Source organism: Temnothorax americanus, unplaced genomic scaffold, assembly GCF_048541705.1.
Source record: "Temnothorax americanus isolate GAGA-0224 unplaced genomic scaffold, ASM4854170v1 Scaffold18, whole genome shotgun sequence".
In the NCBI taxonomy this organism is placed as follows: Eukaryota; Metazoa; Arthropoda; class Insecta; order Hymenoptera; family Formicidae; genus Temnothorax; species Temnothorax americanus.
In genome coordinates, this window is record NW_027509318.1 from 1,707,085 (window position 1) to 1,720,898 (window position 13,814).

Here is a 13,814-nt window from a genome sequence, read left to right on the forward strand (position 1 = left end):
CCGCGGTCCGCGAGTAAAATGCACTCGATTGCACTCGGTCGATAAGGGAGGCGAGGCGAACAGAACAGGTGACGACATACGACATCGTTGTCATACTCTCGTGATTCGTGATTTCATAACACGCCATTTTCTTTGTGCGAAGCGCTGGAGCGCGGAGGTGTTTTCACAGGCCGTGTTCCCTGACGAGTGTTCCCCCAGGTAACGAACGTCCGCGCGACGTCCCGACGCTCCCTGTTCCCCCGTCCCACGGAGGGGGGACTCCGCGTCGCCCGCGGGAGACGCGGTCGACGTGTGGATCGCGCGTCCGCCCCGTTATCCCTGCGCGTACGCGTTATCCGTGCCCCGCGACCCGCGAGTTAACCGAGCGCAGCTCCGGACCAGCTGCCCCGCGGGTGACAGCTTCCGTCGGGAGACGCACAGTCGAACGAATTCCGCTCTCGCGTCGCGACGCTCATCTCCGCGTCTGTCCCCGTCCGCGCTCTCGTTACGTTATCGTTATCGTTGCATCTCCGAATTCATATCCGGAAGTGATCGTTCGACGGTGACCGCCGAATACCTCGCGCGGTCTCGGGAGGAAAGTTTCTCTCTCTCTCTCTCTCCTCTCTCTCTCTCTCTCATCTCCTCTCTCTCTCTCTCCCTCATCTCTCCTACTCTCTCTCTCTCTCTCTCGTCTCTCTCTCTCTCTCTCTCTCTCTCTCTCTCTCTCTCTCTCTCTCTCTCTCTCTCTCTCTCTCTCTCTCTCTCTCTCTCTCTCGTTTTTTTTCTCGGCGAGTGCGTTGTGCGTACGTCATTGCTACTGATCTCCTCGTCGACGCTGTTAGATGATTCATGTGATCGATCATTCCTTCCGGACGCTCGGCGTTCTGATAATCGTGCGATAGTTGTGGTTTTCTTTTTTTTATTCGGCGCATTTGACAGATTGTGTAAATAGCGGCAAGGGGCACGGGGTAGGGTAATGTCAGAGGCTGGAGCTCGGTACTTACGATTCGAGAAGGCACCTGGTGCTCCGCCTTCGATAGCCGAGATTTTTTGGCCTCGCGTAGCATGACTTGACTTTTTGAGAAATTATAATTATTTCAGAATCGATTCAGCAACGATTTTTAACTTGTTACCTCTTGAATATTACGAAATTGCAGCTGATCAATTTTTGGAGATACAGCTTGTAGAATATTATTTTTGGATGTAAAGCAAAACAAATTTGGAAATTTTAATTTTGCTTACAAAGATTAAAAAAATGTAAGAATGTAATATAATTTTTATTACATATTTGTTTGAAAACAGAGTAAACATATGAATTATATATCTCGCTTGGTGACATTTATTATATATGTATGCTTAAATTTTTATTTCGAGTATTAAATATTTTAATCCTTTTTTTTATAAAAATTTGGATAGAAAGATTTATATTGATGTAAATTTATTTAAAGACACTAAAATTCTTTCCTGCGTGTTCTTTGGTCATGAATCATCTATCAGTCTGATATTAAAGAAGAATCATATTACACAAATATATATATATATATATATATATATATATATATATATATGCTTGATGATAAGAAATTCTGTATTAGTCACAGTAGCTTTTATTTTTAACGTGTACAACGATCTTTGCTCTGAGCATCTATTCGTGCGAGAATTAATTTTTAACGTTGCTTTGCATCTTTCCAGCGAAGAATGGCGTCCCGCAAGAAAGTGTTGCTGAAAGTCATTATCCTCGGGGATTCAGGAGTCGGGAAGACATCTCTGATGAACCAGTATGTCAATAAGAAGTTTAGTAATCAATACAAAGCGACAATAGGGGCGGATTTTTTGACCAAGGAAGTGATGGTGGAGGATAGAATAGTCACCATGCAGGTAATCCTCGCGTCTAATTTATTTATTTTAACGTGTTGCCGATACCTTGTATTTCTAATAAGGTTCCTTCTTGTCTTAGATTTGGGATACCGCCGGACAGGAGAGGTTTCAATCGTTAGGAGTGGCTTTTTACAGAGGCGCGGACTGTTGCGTCCTGGTATTCGATGTATCCGCTCCGACTAGCTTCAAATCCCTAGATTCGTGGAGAGATGAATTTTTAATTCAAGCGTCGCCTCGAGATCCAGACAACTTTCCGTTTGTCGTGCTCGGGAACAAAGTAGATCTTGAATCAAGAGCGGTGAGTAAAATAATTTTAAAAACTTGAAAATAATTTAATCTTTTATTTAGTTTCATATAGTTATAATAATCTAAATATTAAAATTACATTAAAGATGTTAATGTAGTATCAAAGATAAGTTATGACTTGTTCTTTCGACATTTATATATAATTCGCATTTAATGTACGTTCTTTCTGTGTCTTGTGCTTTAGGTCTCCAGCAAGAGAGCACAACAGTGGTGTCAATCGAAGAACAATATTCCATATTTTGAAACTAGTGCGAAAGAGGCTATTAATGTCGAGCAAGCTTTCCAAACGATAGCTAAAAACGCTTTAGCTCAAGAAAGTGAAGTGAGTATATTAGTAGGCGCAATGGGGACATTTTTTTTGGTTGATTTCTGCGTATTTCAACTTTATATCTTTGTAAATTCTAGGTCGAACTTTACAATGAATTCCCGGATCAAATCAAATTGACCAACGACCAAAGAAGCAACGGTAGAGGTGATTCGTGTGCTTGCTAGGTCTTGGAACAGTGGTAATATCTCGAATGACTAATAAAGAATGCACAGGTCAGATACATTTACGTCACCTGCGCGTAAAGGACGCGGAGAATTATATTGCGATGAGCTTTATGTGTGCGGGAAGTCACGAAATTTCTTTCTTTATCTCAACGTGTTATTAATACAATCTTCCTCCGTGTCCGTGAAACAAAAAGAAAACGTCTCAATATTCTCGAAATAATTTTGTTCAAACAGTCGCGTTAGTGCACGGCAAAGAGAAAAGAAGTAACGAGTTAAATCCATACGTAAAGGAACGTGTACAAACTATCTCGATATACATACATATAATATCTATATATAATTGTTTTTATAAACGTGCGTATGGGAGTAAGATATATTATATCCGACTTCCTGACCTGGAATATCGCAATTTTGAATTATCTACTCCCGCTGGACTTGACTTGTCACACATATATATATATATAGGTCCTCTATCTCTATGTTATTCTTTAAGTCAAGGCGTCGCATCTCGTTTTTAAGTATTGTAATATTGCTCTCTTATCGGGTATGGCGAAACATAGTCTATCTTTTTCTCTTATTTTCTTTTTATATCTCGAGTCTCGATAGTTTGTTGTCGATTAATTTTCACCGGAACAATAATAGCTCGAGATTTTCAAACGATATGTAGGAGTCGTTGTTGCACCAGAGAGGATAATATATGGGTCGGGAACACAGTTAGCGGTACACTGTTAGTAAATTATAATAAAAGAACTTGCTCATAATTTGTTAAGTACAATTGCATTTACAGAGGAGCTCTAGTGCATATAGCTTATTATACCTTAGACAGAACCGAATACTTGCTGTCAGTAAAAATGGTTCATATGAAATAGAACGAAAATAAGATAAAGTTACTATAAAGTTACTAAGATACTTTGTAGTATGTCTCGTAAGATGTTTTAACCAGTCTGAAATTCACGCGAATGGCACGGTGTAAACTCCTCAAACCTTTGTTTTCTATTCGAAAAAATTCTCAATTGTTATACATATACATATATATATATATATATATATATATATATATATATTGAAATATAAAATTATATTATAAAGATTTTGGCTTGTTGCGCACGTATTATGATGCTAAACATGTTATTTTGTTCATATAATTATTTTTAACTTAGGGATGTTTGTATGGCCATCCCGATTTAGGAAGAAAAAGAAGAGAATTCGTTGCAGACCTGACTTAGAAAATAAATTTCCCTTTCGTTGGATATGTTGTCTGTAATACATTTTGCAAAAGATACTTTTCAAGTTTTCGGGCGCGCGCGTTTCGGCGAAGTCCCGAATTTTTCCCTCTGAAACGAGTTTCCTCTTCTTGTACCGTGATGCACACCGATTTTTAAGATTTTTTTACTGTACAGTAGGATCCCAAGTGCGCGGTAAGTAAATCGTCAATTGTATGGTCTATCGAACAGTTTTACGCAGACTATATTTTGTAAATAAGACAGCATATATAATACACTTAGGAAAATTTAATGTTATAAAAATGAATCTTTATATATATCTTGATAGCCATATCAAATAAGTATGCGCTTGTAATATTTTAATTCTACTTATAGTCCTTATTAGAGCAGTAACTAAACCTAACGGCGTGTGATATTTATTTCGATGGAGGGAGCGAGTTTTTACATACATAGTTGGTGCGAGACACGAGAAGTATTTACATTAATGCTGTATTTCAGATTTTTGTAGTAAAGAAAAAAAAGAAAAGAAATGATTGTGCGCCCATTAAGATGTGTTTAAATGTTTTAAGATTCGATTTCCTAGGAAGATAGAGAGAGTGAGAGAGAGAGAGCAAGGTAAGCCTGCTTTTCCCCAGTAGTAATGTAGCACGATAGTATTATGCATCGCGGTACCGGTAATTGCCACCCAAGTCGTTCCGTTAATCCTCGGTTGTTTGCCAGTCTCTGGATTTATAATTAGATTTGGCGAAACTTCGACTTCGTCAGGAGCTTCTAATGCACGATCCCTCCCTTTCCAAATTATGTTTGCTTATAACGATTATATGACCATCAGCGCGCACATAAAGTTACTTTCCGCGTGGGCGAAATCCTCTAATAATTGACGTCTAAACTGATCCACTTAAGTCTTCGTCAAAGGAACAATCGAACTCAATTATCGATATCCGATTTCTAGGCCACCCTGTGTATATATATATATATATATATATATATATATATATATATAACATTCTAATAAAGTAAAAATTAAGCGTGTGAAATATATGCATGCGCAGGGTATCCCAAAAATCGCACACATCTACATTACTTGCCGAAGAAGGATGATTAACTGTATCAATAGCTTTTGATTGCTAAACGATTAACACTTGAAGGGCTCCCGAAGGGGCTCGAGATGCAGATGAATAATAAAAATCTAACAGACTTTTCTAATATTTAAGGCGCAACTGTCAAGATGTTTGATATGTGTGAAGTGTAATAGATGTAAAAGGCGAAGTCCAATCGAGCTTTCATTACGGAAAAGTTGATTTTAAACTTGTCGAAGGTGCGCGATTTCTGAGACGCTCTGTATTATATGGCAGTGCGAGGTATTCGCGCTGTCAAGTGTGCTTTCATGGGTCTACGCATATATACGTATGCACGTGTATATAAGTGAAGATAATCATGACCATGGCGATTATAATTAATGATATGTATAATTCTATCGAAGTATGTTAATGATAAATATATAATTATAAATAATACTATTGTTATTATTGCTGCCGCTATTGCTGTTACTGTTACTATTCCCACTACACTCTCGTTATCCCTAACAATCAATACGTTCACAGCGCAGATTAAAGTAATCAAATATAATTGTTTGATGTAACCATAATTTTTATTTTTAACATATCTGCAATACGTAGTTACGATTTGAAGCGAGACGCGTTTCGATTGCGCAATGAATATGAAAACAATTTGTGATCTATATAACTATATTATATATTATTTACAGAGAAAAGATGCACACCGCTAAATAAGCTATATTTCTTATTCGAAAAAAAAAAATAATAATAATGTGGACTAATTTAAAACCGATCAATTGATGTCTATAGATTAATAATTAATGCTCTCAATTAAAGATAAGGTACAAATTAGAAAAGCAGAAAATTTAATTAGCGGCTCATATCGAATTAGTTTTTTCTTGTCGAAAAAGCTTTCGAGGTGAATAACTAGAAAATGGTTGGCAGTTCGGGATCCTCCGGGACCTCAGGTGCATTTCTTATACAATTGTCGGTATAATTAACGATATCCGTGCTGAAAGTGCGGATGTCAGCAGCGTTCGTTGTTATGCCACTCCTCACGTCTGCAATCATTTTCGTATACGTGGCTCCCGCGGTAGCTGTCACTTCCTTGGCATTGTTACTGACACTGTCCAGCGATGCACTGCTCAGATCAATCTTCTCCACAACACAGGCTTGCATTTTAAAAAAGGTCGGAGAGTAACAGTTTGGCATGATGGCGTCCAAATCGATCAGCAATTTTTTTACCGCCTGGAAAAATATTTAATCAAAGTTAATATCCATGTCGGTTACAAATTACAATAATCCGTCTGTCAATAATCATAATGTAATTATGTAGAAACTGAACGTGTCTATATCGCGTATATTTCAGCAATCAAGTTATTAATACCGAGAGTGCAATTTTATAGTGTATTTTATAGTATCAGCATTTTCATAATCGTGATTACAATGGAAAAAAAAATCCCATGATTCTAATAAATTAATTAATTTTAGCAAATAATGAAGATTAATCATGAATTGAAAATGACAATTACCTCAATAATGCTGGCCACGTTTGCTAATGGGCCTTTCATGACCGAGTAGCCGTTTTCGATGCACGCCTCCAATTTAGCAATCGCATTTGTGTTTTTCGTCTCCAGATTATTCCTTGCGTAATCGTCACACTCGTCTACATTTTTACCCTGTTCTCTTCCCTTGTCGACAGATGACTAAAAAAGTAATAAATATATTTTATATATTATATGTATCTCTCTCACAATCCGTTTTAAAAACTGGTACTGTAATGCTGACTTCGAGATTGTAATTATAATATTAAATATATTTCTCTTATATATTATGATACTCGTGCACGTGTATTTGTCTTCTGCTTTATTTTTTAAATACGATAAAAAAAAAGATACACTCACATCGACATTTTCGAATGCCTCGTTGATAGTATTGTGAATATCGAGCAAAGCGTCGATTTTCAGTTCGTTAAGTTCAATCTCCAGATTCTGCTTCGTTCGCCTCTCGAAACGTGATATATTGTTAAATGTAGCTTCGGTGACTGCTTTGCGTATCTTCACCAATCGCTCGAGATTGCGCGAGGGGTCTGTCACATTTTGCTCCAATGCCTTAGAAAAGATATATGAGCTTCGTTATTGAGATATATAAAAGTGATATAAAAATAGCAGTATCTCTGATGCGTTTTCTCAAAAGAAAAGTAGAAAAAAGTTTTGCTTTAATTATAACAATTACCTAATAAAATAACGGATACAATTATGGATATTTTCAATCTTTGCAGACAAAATATCGGTGAAACTTTAGTCTAAAAGCGAAAGAATTATCGATTACATTCTTTTTCTAAGTATGTCTATTTTAAAACGAGTAAATTAGATTTTTCTTCTTTAATTAAAAATAAATCGTTACGTTAAATATAATATTTGTAGGACTCACATGAACTGCGCACAGCAGTGCCAAGATACAAATAATGCTCCTCATTTTGCCGTTTAACTGATTGTGTTGAAGAAACGCGATTTTTTTCGCCGTTACTTTTATTCCATTTTTATATATAAGACAAGACAGCTTATGATAACGAATGATAACGATATTACTCAACTATATCCACTATATCCATTAAAGTAAAGATTTGATCTGAATGATGTGTAAATGTTATCGAACGCGTTTATTATCGCTAAGTGTGTTTCAACATTGTTTCACATCATCATCACTTGTTTGTAACAGGAAAATGCACTTTCGAAGGAATTTTAGAGTCGAGTAATATTCTGGATTCGTTCGACGTTTTTGTCCCTGAAAAAAAATCAATACATAAGATCTCAAGAAGGAAAGCACTTGCGAAGAGAAGAACCATGTTAGTTTATCACATATGTCGCATACTACGATTATTGTGATTATCAGAATGATAAGAAACCAGAAATCTATAGTCTAGAAAATATATGGACTTAGAGAGTATATAAAATATATATCATATTAAGATGTGTTATGATCATTAAAATGTTTGTCATCTATAGATTAATAAATTAATATGTTCTTCCAAAAACTAAAGAAAAATTACTAAAAAGTACTTGAGCAAAATATTAATATATGTTAATCACGCACTTCTAATCCGGCGCACTCCGTACTCATCGGAAAATATACCTCCTTGTACTCTGTTCCCGCAGACTGATCACAGGTGGACAACGAGAATGATCTGCCTAGAAAAGACTCATCTAACGCAGCACTGTTGCCCATTGCGAGAATAGATTCATTTTTTATTAATCGCGTACATACGGATAAATCTGTCATTTTTTGTACACGGTAGGTACTCCAGAGAAATTGTATAGAATTTATGCCACTTAAAATGAAATAATCGCGTGGACTTTTTGTTATAACAATCAACTATCTTTTATCTATGTCTTTATAGGTGAAGAAAATTGCATAAGATGATTGCACATGTAATTCGCACAAAGGTCTATCAATGTGATATAAACGGATTGTACGTGCCCTTAGAACGCATATTTTTCGTGTGCTATTTTAGAATTTCTGAAGGCTTGCTTATGTGTGTCTATGGAAATATTCTCACTTTTATAATCTATAGAGTAGACATGTGGCGTTGATCCTGGAGAATCTTTTACAATTTATATATAATCTTGCATCTGAAAAATTAAACAGTTTACTTCAACGGCAAGTTTAAAAGAGAAAACCCTTCATTATTATTCATCATTAAAATAATTTAATTCATAATAAAGTTTTCATTAACGAGTTAAAATCGGCAGTACATTGAAACCGAGTACAGAATGAAAATCGATACATATCGAACGCGCGCGTTGAGATCGGTTATTTAAGATAAATCGGTTACTTATTGGGAAAGCCGACGTCCCGGCCCTGTCACAATGGGTATCGTCCAAGCGTTTATCAACAAACGCGACAAGCTCTTCGTGACTTCGGACAGCCCGGAAGAACCGTCATGCGTTCCCTGTTACGAGGAGGTGGACAGGAAGCCCGGTAATCCCAGCAGCTTCGAGGACCTCCACGCGAAAACCAAGGAGCTCTATCCGCAGAACTTCGAGGGCGCGTACTTGCTGCTGAGGAAAACCCTGAGCAAGCACTTCAACGCGACTTACAAGATAACCCTGAGCTCCGTGACGCCGTACGGCCTCAAGTTCGGTGTGAATTACGTCGGCACCAAGCGGGTGGGACTCACGGAGAGGTACCCGGTGATCTCGGGCGAGATCACGCCCAGCGGCAACATGAGCGCCAGCTTCGTCCACACGCTCGGCTGCAGATACAGATTCAAGCTCGCTACGCAGATCGTCGACAAGAAGTACAAGGCGTTCAGTTCCGGTCTGGAGTACCGCTCGGACGACTGCACCCTGGCGCTCACCCTGGCGAATCCGGACCTCGCGAGGCTGCACGGCACGCTGGTGTTGCACTATCTGCAGGCGGTCACGCCGAGGATCACCCTCGGCACGGAGATCGCGTGTCTACGCGGCTCCCTGATACCCGGCGGCCAGCAGACGCTGATGTGCGCCGCGTTCCGGCACAGCACCGGCCCCACCACGTTGTCCGCCACGTTCGGCGAGGCCGGCATCCACGTCTGCTACCATCGGAAGGCGAGCGAACAGCTGCAGCTCGGCGTCGAGATCGAGACGAACACGCGGATACACGAGTCCGTGGGCACGATCGTGTACCGCGTCGATATCCCGTACGCGGACTTCATCTGCCGGGGATTCGTCAATTCGGAGACCAGCATGGGCGCCGTGTTCGAGAAGAGGCTGCACCCAATTCCCGGGGCCTCGTTAATCATAAGCGGCTTCCTGAATCACAAGAGGCAGCAGTTCCGCGTCGGCGTCGGCCTGAACGTCGGTTAACAACGTTCCTTAATTCCTCGCCAGGAGTACAATACTGTACATTGCAAATTTTGGACACTTTCCCAGAGACGCCTTCTCTGTAGAATCTTGGAAGCTTTTCGTGTGTCGCGATATCGCTCGGATAGAGAAAAGACAAGACGAACATGTCCCTGATTCAGCTTAAAGAAAATCATTTTCCAAAAGTCCGTTTGAATATTGGGACACATCGTAAACCTAATTGCATATACCGGAACACGATTTTGATATGCACTCACTTTTTACGTGACAGGAGAATCTCTACGCGCGAAAACTATTAAATACTTATATTGTTAGATAGTTTGGAATGCGAACCTTTTTACAACAATACCAAACGCAATCATGTGTAACTTAGTAAACTAATTTCAATCTCACTCATTAGTGTTTTATAGAAAGTAACTTTTTTTATACTCAATAAATCATTTTTATAATTGCGATATTTAAACAATGCCTTTGATGGTTTTTAATCAACATTAAGAAAACAAATCAATTGCTCTAATCGTCTCCGTTAGCTATTCGCTCATCTAAATTGTCCTGTTCCGCGTGCAAGGCCGTAGACTTCAATTTATCGAAATTCGCTTCAAACTTGTCGCTCAAAAGTCCATTTTCGTCGGCGTATTCTAAGATATCACAGATTAACGGTGATTCGACTCCCAGAACGTATTCACACGTTTTTGGTTCCAGTAAAAATAACGATACACTGGATGGGCTTGCAGTATGGTTCTCCACGCATTTCAATTTTACCTGAAACAAGAACAAACGGTGAGGAAATTGTTCGATAAATTATATTTATAAGAAGCCACTTTTGGTTTGGAGAAAGATTATTATGGATCAAGACCCATGAATTTCAGATGGAGCATTTAAAAAATCGCGACAGAAACGAACACCTCAAAATTTCTCTCGCAATCAAAGGTAATTTTTATCTTTTTCCAAACCATCTTTCAACAGGCTTAATATCAACGCATACTTCGGTTTGTCTAGAAGTTCCAGTCTTATCACAGTTACTTCCGTCGCTGTAAAAGTGTGAGAGGTGTTTCCTTAATTCTAACGGTTTAGGTTTCTTGTGTGGATGCGCGGCGATCCAATCCAAATGCTTCTGTTTGTCAAATCTACCAAGATTGACGATCGTCTTTGTGCCATCTCGTTCTATGTGGTACTGAACGACAGAACGTCCGTAGCAAAACTCGTACTTCCACCAACCATTGCCCTAATAACGCATAAAAAAAACGTTAAAAATGTACGTTCAATGAGAATAAAATAAATCATAACTATGGATACTTGCTCCGTTCAGGCAGTTCTTTCCGCTGAGGAAATTCTGAACAGGACTAACTTCGGCAGGACTGACATTCTGATCAGTCTGTATTGCATTGATAGATTCGTCGATACTACCATGCTTATCCGAGACATCCAGTGGATGTATCTCAACCCTCACTCTTGGCTCGCCGTCCTGTAATTTATTCATTGCAATATAGACTACGCTTTGAAATTATATATAACATTTATAAAAAGCACCCCATTTCTTTTACTTGATGAAAAGGATTATTATCGTGCATATGTACAATTAATGTGTGCAAACTGTAGCACGATATAATGGATCGTCTCAAGTGCATACGAAGTGATCATATATCATTATTACGTTGTTCGTTCAACGCTTTTATTACTATATAATAATATACTATATGTAGTAATGATAACCGCACAATGCATATAATACCTACTCTAGTGAGACGTAAGAATAAGAAATTATATCTTATGTAACGATATAATTTTACAAGAAAAGGAAGAATTAAACATTCGTAAAGTAATAGTGGACACCGTGTCGGAATATGTAGATAAAGAAGGGACAGAATAAAAACAACATTTGCACAAGCTAATGGTACTACGTAATGATCGACAAGCGTTAATCCTGTTCCCATATATGCGAAATATTCTGACCTGGCCCTCCTTATCTACATGGAGGATTGCAAACACTTTCCGCTGCTTGTCATCCTGTGCAACAAATAATTAAGACAGTAAATAAATAGTAAACAAACTGAAAAAGAGAGTCAAGTGTCGAAAACTAAAAAGTTACAGAATGCTATTAGATTACTATTATTTATCAAAATTATACAAGCTTCAATTAAATCTAAGCGTACTAATTGTTTAGAGAGTAGAAGCAGTATTCTCTATATTACTCTGTAAAATTTTCAGATCTAAAAATCATTTAAAGTTTTATTAGTACGCCACACAAGCCTTTGCTATTAATACGTATCGTTATCTCTCTACAGAATACTTGATTCAATTGATAAAAACTAAAAAGATACGGCTATTAATACACGTAAACGAAACATAAATATGTGCCAAACAATATATTTTAAGGTAGAAAATAAAGAGAAGGTTTTTAAGAAGTCCGGAAACGTCAAGTGCTCTTCACAGATTTACCCTCGCTTGTTGATGTCGCATCTTTAGACTGTCGAGCTCCATCGCCATAAGCGACTTTGGTTTCCTCGGTGCGTTGTCCACGGGCAGGCACGTGATTTCATTCTCCCCGGTGTCTTGCGGCTTGTAATCGGGATGATTGCACAACACCGGCGATAGCACGATCGCCTCGTATTCGCAGGACACGGTTTCTTTCAGCGAATACACGTCGTGTTTACCGTGCTTGTAACAGACGTACAGTACCTTGATGATTCTCGGCTTGTTATTCAAGTCGCACATCGTGCCGTCGGTCATCTCGATCTCGAGGTACGGCATATTAATCCCGTCGATCTTCTTGATGGGTATATTCGACTTCCCGTTCGGATTCTTTGCCCGCTCGTTATAATAGGCCAAGAGCTTCGCCTTTTGCTCCGTGTCCAACGTGCCGAGGTAATATTCTTGCATCTTGATCTTCTTTCCTTCTCTGTCCTCGTGATACTGCCGTACAAATCTACCGTGGCACAGCTCGTAAGTCCAGTATGACTCTAGCTACGCGATAGAATTAAATCGAGGTGAATAACAACGTCGACGAACAATATTCCTCGATGAAAATGTACGACTGACGAAAAGGAATTGCAGTACAAGTAGATGAAGACATAATTGAATAAAATAAAAATATACAATTAAATATATAAATAATAAAATATAGAAATAATGGTAGATGTACGTAAATGCTTATATTGCTCCTACCCTGTAGGAACAGCTGTTTTGAGCAAACATCGGCAGCAGAAGCTGTACCGGATTCGGCCCGTCGTACGTCTCGCTGTACTCATGTTCCTCCTCCGTCGCGTCCGGGATGACGCACCTGTACCGCTCGTTGTTCGCGGTGGTGATGAAATACGGCTCGGCGTTCGGCAGAGGGTCCTGGAGAAAGGGAGGAAACCGGACGGAGCACACGTCGTTACAAAATGACGGTATCGTCGCTCGCGAGTTCACGGCGCGCGGGACACGGGTGACGGGATCGCGCCGGGTGACCCGGGTGTACTCACCAACAGTTCCGTGTCGCTCTTCCCGGGCCAGTTGATCTTGAATATAACCGTGTCGTCGAAGTGCCGAAAGTCGTGGCCGTGAACGAGGGTGACGAGCACGCACAGCGCATTGTAGACGCCCCAATAGTTTCCCCACATCTTTCGCGGCTATTCTATCATGTTTCGATCGCCGCGCAATACCTCAACCGTGTCATGTGCGTCAAACGTGTCAAACGTGTGCTGTAATTGACAGCCTGCGCTTTCGTGTCCGCTCGCGATTTGCCTGCCTGCGGCGACACGACAGGTGGGACGGCACCGGAGCACGGAGGCGGGAGAGGGCGACGACGTATGACGTATGTGTCAGCGGAAAAAATATATATTTTCAAACGTCGTCTGCATGACTTCTTTTCACTGCCGTACGTGAAGCCGGTATCGCATGGCGCGACGCGAACTGCGCATCCGTCGGCGAGCGCCGATTGGTCCATCGCTGAATAGAGAATTTCTTATCTCGCTTCGGAGAAATAATTACTCGTATTTTTTCTCAAAAATTTTCTAAGAGTTTCTCATGTATTAAATTTGGGAAAAATTTTG

General features: G+C 39.5%; 4 protein-coding genes across 6 annotated transcripts; 2 read left to right on the forward strand and 2 right to left on the reverse strand.

Moving 5' to 3' along the window:
- The first annotated feature begins 45 nt into the window (after positions 1 to 45).
- Rab7 (RAS oncogene family member Rab7) lies at positions 46 to 4,882 on the forward strand. 2 transcript variants are annotated; one of them, XM_077403678.1, is made up of 5 exons: positions 46 to 68; positions 1,672 to 1,857; positions 1,937 to 2,155; positions 2,348 to 2,485; positions 2,569 to 4,882. In XM_077403678.1, the coding sequence occupies exons 2-5, from the start codon at positions 1,678 to 1,680 to the stop codon at positions 2,653 to 2,655; spliced, it is 624 nt and encodes a 207-aa protein (XP_077259804.1). In that variant the 5' UTR covers positions 46 to 68; positions 1,672 to 1,677; the 3' UTR covers positions 2,656 to 4,882. The 2 variants fall into 2 exon arrangements, with proteins under 2 accessions (XP_077259804.1, XP_077259803.1); XM_077403677.1 differs by having other exon boundaries at positions 58 to 198.
- On the reverse strand, positions 4,842 to 8,892 carry LOC143896105 (uncharacterized). Its single transcript, XM_077403670.1, has 6 exons — positions 8,772 to 8,892; positions 8,033 to 8,568; positions 7,370 to 7,723; positions 6,841 to 7,047; positions 6,469 to 6,642; positions 4,842 to 6,184 (listed from the first exon to the last, which is right to left on the reverse strand). The coding sequence occupies exons 3-6, from the start codon at positions 7,412 to 7,414 to the stop codon at positions 5,864 to 5,866; spliced, it is 747 nt and encodes a 248-aa protein (XP_077259796.1). The 5' UTR covers positions 7,415 to 7,723; positions 8,033 to 8,568; positions 8,772 to 8,892; the 3' UTR covers positions 4,842 to 5,863.
- On the forward strand, positions 8,806 to 9,783 carry LOC143896104 (mitochondrial import receptor subunit TOM40 homolog 1). Its single transcript, XM_077403669.1, has one exon. It carries the CDS (start codon positions 8,806 to 8,808, stop codon positions 9,781 to 9,783), a length of 978 nt encoding a protein of 325 aa, XP_077259795.1.
- Positions 9,784 to 10,070: 287 nt separating this feature from the next.
- On the reverse strand, positions 10,071 to 13,577 carry LOC143896100 (endoplasmic reticulum lectin 1). Of its 2 annotated transcripts, XM_077403661.1 has the most exons (7): positions 13,245 to 13,576; positions 12,946 to 13,119; positions 12,220 to 12,744; positions 11,734 to 11,787; positions 11,081 to 11,245; positions 10,766 to 11,005; positions 10,071 to 10,542 (listed from the first exon to the last, which is right to left on the reverse strand). In XM_077403661.1, the coding sequence occupies exons 1-7, from the start codon at positions 13,380 to 13,382 to the stop codon at positions 10,294 to 10,296; spliced, it is 1,545 nt and encodes a 514-aa protein (XP_077259787.1). In that variant the 5' UTR covers positions 13,383 to 13,576; the 3' UTR covers positions 10,071 to 10,293. The 2 variants fall into 2 exon arrangements, with proteins under 2 accessions (XP_077259787.1, XP_077259788.1); XM_077403662.1 differs by lacking the exon at positions 11,734 to 11,787 and having other exon boundaries at positions 13,245 to 13,577.
- Positions 13,578 to 13,814: the final 237 nt, after the last annotated feature.